General features: G+C 44.9%; 1 protein-coding gene across 1 annotated transcript in view; it reads left to right on the top strand.

The window, feature by feature from the left end:
• The first annotated feature begins 2,301 nt into the window (after nt 1-2,301).
• Nucleotides 2,302-10,872, top strand: part of LOC126272697 (translation initiation factor IF-2-like) — a 135,858-nt gene continuing 127,287 nt past the window's right edge. Inside the window, exons 1-2 of the mRNA XM_049975730.1 lie at nt 2,302-2,319; nt 2,422-2,831. Coding sequence (XP_049831687.1) covers nt 2,302-2,319; nt 2,422-2,831 — 428 coding nt within the window. The remainder of the gene's footprint in view (nt 2,320-2,421; nt 2,832-10,872) is intronic.

Below are 10,872 nucleotides of genomic sequence, written 5' to 3'. Positions count from 1 at the left end.
GAAAATCCAATAAAATTGAAAGTGCAAAAATACTACCACAAATACAAGTAACGCACAGCTGTCACTTTACTACTGTCTGTGAGGGTCATCCTAGGAAGAAATTAACCTCACAGTTGTTCACAGTTTACTACCATATTGAAAATATTGTCCTGCCTCTCCCAACAAATGCATTCCAATGTCTTTACCGGTCCTATGTATCAATGAAAATTTACTAGAGGACTAACCATGCAGTTCCCCTCATCGAGTTATGTATCACGAATCTTATTTCAGTCAAAGAAATTGCAATAAAAACTTTTGTTGGTGCATTAACTGATAGTTGGTAAATCCATATAAAAACACCATCTTAATAGCCACCTAAACATTTGTGTGATCTTCGGGCTCTGATGTAAATTTATTTAGTATTTGTTGTTGTCGTCTCATATGAATAGGATGATTGCAACGGAAACGGATAACGCACATCTGACTATTAGGAATTTACACAACTCTGATTGTACACTACGCTCTGGCGATACCACATTTTCTTTCTGACCCAACGGCTTTGATCAACACGTGGCCATCGCACTGAATATGAATGGCGCACACATTTTAAATTCTGGATATCATGACCACACACTATTGGAAGAACAAGGCCACCAATCTTTTTCTTTTCACTATCTTTTTTATTCCGATAAATTCTATTATGATTCAAAGATAACCTGAACACACCATTACATTTTATACAACAATTACACATGAGAAACTCCGCCCAGTGGACATGGCTTTACAGTGGTGATTCTGTACCTTATGGTCTCGTATTTTAACGCTACAGTGCACTTTCTGGATAGGATGGTGGATCTTTTGCTATATCTCACACTTCGACTCTCACACCCATCATCACGAAAATTTATTCCAGACCGAGCGGTACAAAAAAGGAACATGCATAACCCACTGCCTCTGAACCTATCTTGCCACTCTCCCATGCAAACCACACATACTTAAATTGTATGAAATGCATCACGCTGGCAAAATAGAATATATCACAAAGAATAGTCACAACGTTAGAATCACTTCACTTTCAGGTTACCCATTTCAATTAGTATTCATCCCAGTTTCACACGACACTGCCCCACTTTGTAACTTTTCTTTCCTACTGCGAACTCTGGAGGATATATGTACGTTTTCCTGCTCAATGCAAGTCAAGTGGCGCTGCTGGATAGACGGCTGACTCACCTTGCTTCTCTCTCAGAGTATTATAATTTGAATCTAGAGTCACACGGAAACATAACACCCAAAGTAATATTAATATGATATTGGTCACACACGCGAGTCCTGAACTGATACCTTGGACGAGTACTTCTCTTTATCCTTTGTCTCATACACAAATTGAGACTCACACAGTACTCACCACGTTGAAGTGCTCGTGTCTAATTTCAAGTCCTGCACACGCCATTTCTTAAATATTTCCAACTTATAGTACGCGCGCCAGTAATTCAGCTTAACTCTAACACTCGGAAGTATTTCAACTTAATACTAGCACTCGCAAGTATTTCAACTTATTGCTACACGTGGTTTCATTGTGACCGTTGGTCACTTCCAAAGATTACTATGATCCCCTTAATATTACCTGCCTGTCATTTAATTCTCCCACGAGAAGTTCCTGAAATAGAGAAATAATTATTGCAAACTACTCTTAAGTATTTCACTTGCATACCATTCTCTCCACTCTTTTGTCTTTACGGAGCACACCTAAGACAGGTCTTACCGACACTAGATCCAGCGGCAGAGAGCTGAAACATGGTCGATCTCGCACCTGCGGCAAGGTGGGGGAGCACCATGCTGCCGTATTGGTCAGCCACATTTCAGGCGCTCAAAGCTCCGGTAAATTTCATCTCTTTTGTTCAACCAAAGGTGACCAAAGGACCGTCTGAAAGGTGATCATATATTGCACATTCACTATCTGCGGTTAGCAGACGACCATGCATTCATTCATTTCACAGATCTCACCAAATTGGATGTAGGGATTTCTTTTCTGCGAGTGCACATGTGATCAATTAAATAAATAAATTGTCCTTTTTTCCTACACTGGTATCCGGCTTCAGTGTATTAAGTGAAATTGAGTTATTATTACAAAAAATATATTGTTCTGACAATAATAACGAAGAATATTGTACCTACTTTCAATGTCGGGCGGTACTGTACCCTTTCAACCTTTATTGTACGTCTAACATCTAATGGTTTCTTCCCCTCGTTTTTTGTGTAACCCTAAAGGCGGGAGAGTTCAGCTGTCTTGTTTTGGGCTGGGTTCTCTGTCGAAGATGGGGAATGTGGACAGCAGCAGAGGTGGGTCTTGATGAAAACACACATCGCTTTATTACTTCTTTACTAATTCATACAGTTGAGACGCTCATCTGATTGTGCTCCATTCCCTGGCGCGGTCCGCAGCTTCCTCGTAATATTGCGGAGTCGCAGCTGCAGGCGTCGACGCATGGCGGGCGGCGAGCGCACGCTGCTTGGGCAGACAGGGCTCTCCTCTGGTGTCTCTGGTGTGAGAAGCGAGCTGCGTGGCCAGGCCTGCGGCCCCTGCGGGCGCAGGCTCCCACCAGCTGTCCTCTAGTGCGGAAGGTCGCGTCACCCAGGGGCACGGCGGTGGCGGTGCCCGGAGTCGAAGTCTGGACCGACGGCGAGGAGCGGCTGCTGGCGGAAGACACGGTATTGCCCGTCCGGACTGGGCAGGCAGGCGGAGGTCCCTCCTTCGCGGACCGGTGGCGCCAGAGTTCGCAGCGAGGATCCCCGCCTGATACACGGCAGGCGCCGGGCGTGACCCTGCCGTGCCTCGATGTGACTGAGCCGTGGTAAAAATGCTGTTTTGAAGAGCGCGCCGCAGCGCGTAGTGTGAAGCAGTCGCCCTCCGTTTCTGGATGTGGCACCGCTGTGGCAATCGCAGCTTTGGTGTCTCACTCTGGTGGAAAAGGGAAAAGGTTGCCTGTTCACGTGCATTTGAGGGGGCTATGAGCTCAGCAGGGCGGTCAGTGGGGTCAGTCTCTCGTCCCGAGCTTGCTAGTCTGTCTCTCGTCCGCATTTGTTAGGCAGTTAGTGTCTGTCTGTCGTTCGGAGTGCTAGTATCTCTGTCGTTCGGATCAAACTTTAAAGCCGGCAAAATCAGAGTCTTTACACTCCGCCAGTGGTCGCCCAGTTGGGGCTTCGTTCCTGCATCTGAGTCTGCGCATTAGGCCGCCAATCTGCTCGAGTTGGCTCAGGCAGTAGTCATTGGCGGTTCGATCGATCGGTTGGTCGGTACCGCACTGAGACATAAGATGACTGGTCCGTCTGGAGCGTCGGCGCATGTGAGGTCGCCACGTGAGTCCAGTGGGCCGCGCCGTATAGCGTGGGGTAGTGGCTTCGCGGCCGACACGAGAGCAACAGGAGTCAACCCACGACATCAGTCTGGCCTGTGCGAGCTGCGACGCCGTGAGACGGGAGATCGGCGCGCCTTCCTGCGTCCGTTGAAGCGGCTGGCAGCGGACGGTAAGGGAGAGCGATTTGGGGGTGCTGCGCCAGGTCTTCTCGAGAAATCGCAATTTATTAGAAGTTAAGTGATTGGTGATATGTTATTTCATTTACTTGTTAAATTCTAGTTGCTTTCTTGGTGAGATCACCAGCCGTTTTGCTTTGGCGTCGTTCCACCATTCTTCTCCGTTTGCCCACCCGCGGGAATGTGGTTTTTTATGAATTGGGTGGTCCGTTTTTCCCTTGTGGAGTAGGGGCGGGTTAGAGCAACCTGTGGTTCGGGTTGTTCGGTAATCTCCCTATCAATGCCATGCGTTAGTAGCTGCCTCTGTCATTTTCTCGGACTTGGTGTGTTAACGAATTTATTGGTTAGAGTGTAAGGGCCTAATACCTGAAATATGTTTTGATCTTTGGAAACTTTGACATTATTGCCTATGATCTTGAGAGGCGGTATCTGTGTACTGTAGAGCATCTTAACTATTATTTGGGCCACCTTGTAGAATTTTATATAAGATTGCATTTCATGGACTTTTATTTAAATGATCATTTTAGTATATAAAGTTGCCACCGTTTCACCGTAAGACTTTTCTTAGAAGTTAAAATCAAGTTGCACTTTCGGTGGCGAGGTTGATAATTTAATTGTTAGTGTTTTGTACCATTTCGATCCCTTAGTTTAAAGTTATCTGGTGTGTTGTAGATTTGCACCAGTGTAGTCTTTCAGAAGCTGTTGTGAACGCCCATTACTACCGCCGTGTGCAAAGGGAGCGGCAAAGTTCTCTGCCCGAAAGCTCATACAGTCAAAACTTGTTTCTTTCTGCCTCTGAATAAATTGGAACTTTGATATTTAGATGATGCTTTCTGACCATAATTTTAAATCTGTTTCTTGTAAAAAATGCTTGTAGGCACTATTAAAGTGAATAACATTCCCATTTGTTACAAGGAATTTGGTTATGATTTCACCAGTTACTCCCTGGCAACTACTTCCACGCATACATAGTGTGATTAAATGTGTTAACGTTCTTGATGAATCGCTAGTAAATTAAATAAATTCTTAAGAATATTCTTTGAAAATAAATCACGGTTCAGTGACGTACTCGGCTGGGCCAGAGTTTAAAAGCCAGTTCCCGGAATTCGCGGAAGGGCTGCTTTTGTGAGCCACGTGGAAACCACGTGGAGCAGGGCAATGACCGGGGTCAGGCGTAAACGCCGACGACGCGAAGCCAGTGGAGCCGGAGTGGCTTCTGGAAGGCCGGCCCCAGGGCACAGGCAGGCGGGACGGGGTCGCCGAAGTCTCGCCGCTGCTGGGGGACGGGGACGCCTACCCAGCAGGAGCGGCCGCCGGCCGCCGCCGACGCCTGCGGCCTGCGGCCTGCGGCCTGTGGTCTGATTACGACGCTCGCGGTCCGACGACACGGGACCCGGTCTACATCTACGTGATCACTGTGCTGTTCACAATAAAGTGCCTAGCAGAGGGTTTAATGAACCACCTACATGCTGTCTCTCTACCGTTCCACTCTCGAACGGTACGCGGCAAAACGAGCACTTAAATTTTCCGTGCGAGTCCTGATTTCTCTTATTTTATCGTGATCATTTCTCCCTATGTAGGTGTGTGCCAACAGAATGTTTTCGCAATCGGAGGAGAAGACTGATGATTGAAATTCCATGAGAAGACCCCGTCGCAACGAAAAACGCCTTTGTTTTAACGATTGCCACTCCAATTCACATCTGTGACACTATCTCCCCTATTTCGCGATGATACAAAACGAGTTGCCCTTCTTTGTACTTTTTCGATCTCGAAAGTAAGTCCCACCTGATGCGGATCCCACACCGCACAGCAGTACTCCAGAATATGTCGGACAAGCGTAGTGTAAGCAGTCTCTTTGGTAGACCTGTTGCACCTTCTAAGTGTTCTGTCAATAAATCACTGTCTTTGGTTTGCTCTTCTCACAATATTATCTCTGTGATCGTTCCAATTTAGGTTATTTGTAATTGTAATCACTAAGTATTTAGTTGAATTTACAGCCCTCAGATTTGTGTGACTTATCACGTAATCGAAATTTACCTGATTTCTTTTAGTACTCATATGAATAACTTCGCAGTTTTCGTTATTCAGGGTCAATTGCCACTTTTCGCACCATACACATATCTGATCTAAATCATTCTGCAAGTTGTTTTGATCATCTGATGACTTTACAAGACGGTAAATGACATCATCATCTGCAAACAATCTAAAACGGCTACTCAGATTGTCTCCTATGTCGTTATTATAGATCAGGAACAATAGAGGGCCTATAACAATTCCTTGGGGAACGCCGGATATTACTTCTTTCGATCTCGCTGTGGAGTGACCAGCATGTACTGTCTCGCTACGATCTCGTTCCAGTCTTGAGATATGACTTCTACTCCAAGTTCTCCTGTAGTTTTCTCCCATTACAGCCGAACACTTTTTCAACTACTATGAGTTTTCTGACAATAAAGTCATTTGAATTCATTTGATGTCCGTGTCTCATAACGATAAGTTACTGCTAGCAGTCTACAATCGTCAAAAACTGTTTTCTTCAGTTTGCAAGATACCACATGTGAGAGGTAGAAAGAGATGTGAATTTTATTTAGATTCTATAAACGAAATGCAAGGAGTACTGTTCAGCATATAAGTTGTTTATTCAGTGAAACTGCATTTAACTGCATATGCAATAATTTTTGAAATATTATCAAATTCATTAAAAATTCACTCCCAAATTATTCAAATAATGGTAAACCAAAATAAAGAATTTGGATCGCCAGATACTGTACAAAGAATAAAAAAAGGAAAAAAAAACAAGCAGAATTGAATTGACACCAAGAGCTCACAACAAGTGAATTATATAAGGTGCCTTTTAACATGAGTATTGTATGATTTCATTCTAATTTAACATATAAATAAATTACACGAGACGGGTTGACCTGGTGTAATAAGTGAGGAAGGAATTAAAAAAAACAACTGACAACTGAACATATGACTCTCCATCTTTATGAGCATCTAACACATTGCAAGGAAATTGAAGAAAGCGAAAACAGAATGCACAGCTAGGAAAGCGGGCGTTTTCTGTATTACCACGTTCATAGTACAGATCTGCGTAAAAGTGCATTAAACCAAGCTCAAAACTGTTATGACAGTACTACTGTTATCGGATATGTAGTAAATCAAAATGGTTCTGAGTTAGGCTCGTGATAACGCGTACAGTGAGTGAACCTCGCCTACTTGGATCTAACAAACTTTGCTCTCCACGCTGTTTGCGACGAATGCAAAGTGCGTTGTCTCATGACAAGCGATAAGAGAATCGTTGCGACTTATCGGAAGCAGTCAAGAGTGAACTCCTGCCTCCTCAGAAGCAATATTCGGAATGCCAATACTATTGCGCTCCTCGCACCTGGAGAGAGAGCGAGCCGCTCCCCTTCAGCAAATTACGTAGCTCGTACTATTTTTCAAAGCGAACATTAGATTCTTGCCAGTGAAGAAATCCCTTTCAAAATTTTCTCCCTCCTTGACGTCGCATTACCCGAGGAAAGAGAGCCATACTCTGTGTGAGACAGAATATACAAATGAACCAAGACTTCTCCCTTTGAGTATTTCCGCTACGTTCCCAGATGTTCTGCTCGCGGGAAACGGCCAAAATTCCCCGGGCCACTTGAGATTCTTGGACACCCAAGTCGTGCTGTTACTATTCAACTCGCCGCTCTGTCCGCGTTACCTAGAACCGTGACAAAACTGTTTTTGTAGTTTCCGCTGCCTCGGGTACACGTGCGAATGTCCACGGCTTCCCTTGGCAGCGTGTTGATGTATGCAGCCTCTTCGCCTGTCGCTAATCCTCTTGGGCCCTGCCCTCTGAGATGCGTGCCGACATTGGCGCGACCGCCGCTCGCCCGTGGGCACTACCTGTGTCCACCTGGTCGCTGGGCTTCCCAGCTAGGAACGCATCAGAAGAATTCCTTTGTTGCACAAAGTGTACCAAGTTTGTAAAGAGAAGAATCATAGCCCTTTACCGATGCTTAATGACACAATAATTCACCTCCATCACACTTCATATATTGCAATAAACTAATGACTGATTTCAAAAGCAATTACCTCCTTCATTTAAAAACATGAAAATCTTTGACGCTTTTCAAGTCCACAAGGCATCTTAGACAGGAAAATTGAAGAATTTTTGCCATAACCCTCGAAGCGCAATTTAATACACCGAAATATTTGTTTTAAGTCTCCTTTCATGTTTACAAGCAGACCCATATCAATAAATCCTGACACCCATTATAGTATTGTACACTCCCGACACAAATATTTTCCTCTTGCGTCCATTCATTCATCATGATGTTGGTTTTGTTGTAGTTCTTTTGTGGACCAACTTGAGAGCAGGTTAACTTAAGTTCCCTGACCAATATTTGATGTTCTTGTATATTATTTGCAAATAGTGTGGTGTCACCGCCAGACACCACACTTGCTAGGTGGTAGCCTTTAGATCGGCCGCGGTCCGTTAGTATACGTCGGCCCCGCGTGTCGCCACTATCAGTGATTGCAGACCGAGGGCCGCCACACGGCAGGTCTAGTCTACAGACTCCCTAGCACTCGCCCCAGTTGTACAGCCGACTTTCCTAGCGATGGTTCACTGTCTACATACGCTCTCATTTGCAGAGACGACAGTTTAGCACAACCTTCAGCTACGTCATTTGCTACGACCTAGCAAAGCGCCACATTCAGTTACTATGTCTTCTGAACAGATAATATTGTCACTCATGTACCGTCAAGAGCGATGTTCATCATTAATGGATTAAAATTAAGTATCAAACTAATTACGTGCTCTTTCTGAATTCTAATTCCTTGTCATGTTCCAGACCTCACGTCAGTATAGTTCTTCCCTCCTCACGCTAGCCTGCGTGAGCTAAAACGCGTGCATTTCCGCCTCCACTAATAACACGGTGTGGGCTCTTCTGCCAACCCAACAAATAGAATACATCATCGGTAATATTTGTCGTTTTCGAGATACTCGTTTACAGATTCTGTGTAATAATAATCTTCCCTTAGTTAATGTCATTCCTAGAACTTGGATTCCCTTTGTTTTACTCTTCAATTTGATCACTACGTTTCTAGGACTACTGAAAACACTTTTGGAGATATACCGCGCAGCCAAAACGTTATGACCACCTGCTACATTTGCTTGTTTGTCCGTCTTTGGAACGAAAGACATCACTGGATCTGCGTATCAGGATCCGACAATTTATTGGTAAGTTTGTGGAAGTAGGTGGCGCTACATGTCATAGGACATGTTAAGGTCAAGTAATTGACGTAAATAACGGGACTCTGAAGTGCGTACACTCTGCAGCGATCCAGATGGGTTCCATAAGATTTACATCAATTGAATTTGGTTACCGAGATATCAAAGGTGAGTCCACTGTAACGCTCCTCAAACCACTGTAAAACGGTTCAGGCTCCCAAAGAAGGATAATTATAACGCTGAGAGACGATGTCTTCGTCGGAGAAGAGATCAATCATGAAGGCATAGAGATGGTTCGCAGCTGACAGCGCGTCTTCATTACCACCACAGATATGGGAGCGCATGAGACCGTCTGCCACTGCATAATACTCTGCGCCGCACCAGCCTGCGTCCGTGGCGCGCTGCGCGTTTCGAGCCGTCGTTCACCTCCATGACTGTGTTTGTGGAGACGACCAGCGATCTAGTATAGCAAAAATATGATTCTACCGAAGAGCCGACACGTTTCCGTTGATCGGCGTCCTGTGCCCGGTGCAAACGTAATTGACGATGTCGTTGGGTCAACATGTGAAGTCGTGGGGGTGTCTGCGGCGGAGCTCCATCTTCGACAACGTACGATGAACGGTTTGCTCCGAAACACTCCTGCGTGCACCACCACTGCGCTCTTTCGGCACAGATGCGACGAATCAGCGTCTGTCCTACTGTTCAGAGCACACAAGTTTTCGAAGTCCAGGTACTATGAAGATTCGTCGACGTCCAACCATTTAGCGCCTAGTGCTACCTTCACCGTCCCTTTACCTCTTTCCGTAGATGCTCACGGGAGTAGTACGTGGAAACTCGGTCAGCTTCGCTGTTTGCGAGATACTCGTTCGCAGACTCTCCCTAATAATAATCTACCCTGTTTGCAGCCAGTATCTTCCCCAGGTTGCTACCCTGTCTGTCTCTGCTCCGCCTATATTCTTTTGACTACAAATAAGTTTGTCCTTATGCAATATTGCTATATACGTTTAGTCTCGGCGCAGAGGTTGGGCGGCGTTTGTCACGAATTACGAAATTGTATGGAAGATGTATTATGAGCGCCTGCTTTGGTGGAGCGACAGTTACTGTTAGTTACGATATTCGATCCTTGAAACACGCCTTACAGGCATCTCAAGGCAAGACAGTATTCTCTCGAATCGATTGTACATACATACGAGAAATATCAAAGTAAAATAACAAATACAGCTGTAAGGAAACTGACTTTTACGGTAATTAATTTTCACTTTTTCACAGTGTTACCTGCGTCGTTTCTTATTACTGGTGTTCAAATTCACCTTCTCAGAATTCATCGGTTTGAAATAATTTTCTTTACAGAATGAGATTTTCATTCTGCAGCGGAGTGTGCGCTGATATGAAATACTGGCAGATTAAAACTGTGTGCCGGACCGAGACTCGAACTCGGAACCTTTGCCTTTCGCGGGCAGGTGCTCTACCATCTTAGCTACCCAAGCACGACTCACGCCCCGTACTCACAGCTTTACTTCCGCCAGTACCTGTGAAGCACTTGACCGCGAAAGGCAAAGGTTCTGTGTTCGAGTCTCGGTCCATCACACAGTTTTAATCTGCCAGGAAGTTTCAATTTTCTTTAGTCTTGAATTTGCGTTCCTGCTAAATGACTGATAAAGCAGTTGCAAATGTTTCACAGTCTTTTTTTTTCACTCTGGAATGTCTGTAAGTCTAATTGCATAGATGTGACAGTTACTTGCAACATAACCGGGGTGCTTTGTGAATTACATGCATTTCAGGATTCACAAAACTGTTGTTAACACCTCAGTTTTTTATAGCATTTTATATGTAGAGAAAACAAAGAATGAATTATTTTGGCAGTGCACTTGGGGTCGAGACAGTGTAATTAGAGAAACATAATTCCAAACATAGGTCAAATATTATAATTCGATGGATGTTGCCGATATTTCATATAGATTGGCAAGACGAAGTCGCTGGCAGGTTCTTGGAGCGTGAGAACGCGCCTGCTACTGGGAGCAGTGCCGGCGTATTCGAACTACGTGCACTGTTACCTCACCGTCCAGCCGTTTCCTCTGTTTTGGCAGCGAAAGACGGTGTCTGGCCGCTTCACACCTGCTTCTGCGCTGAGTGCGTTCAC

This window comes from Schistocerca gregaria, chromosome 5 (assembly GCF_023897955.1).
Source record: "Schistocerca gregaria isolate iqSchGreg1 chromosome 5, iqSchGreg1.2, whole genome shotgun sequence".
NCBI classification, from domain to species: Eukaryota; Metazoa; Arthropoda; class Insecta; order Orthoptera; family Acrididae; genus Schistocerca; species Schistocerca gregaria.
The sequence above is the reverse complement of the archived record's forward strand: the minus strand, read 5'-3'. Positions and strand labels throughout refer to the sequence as shown.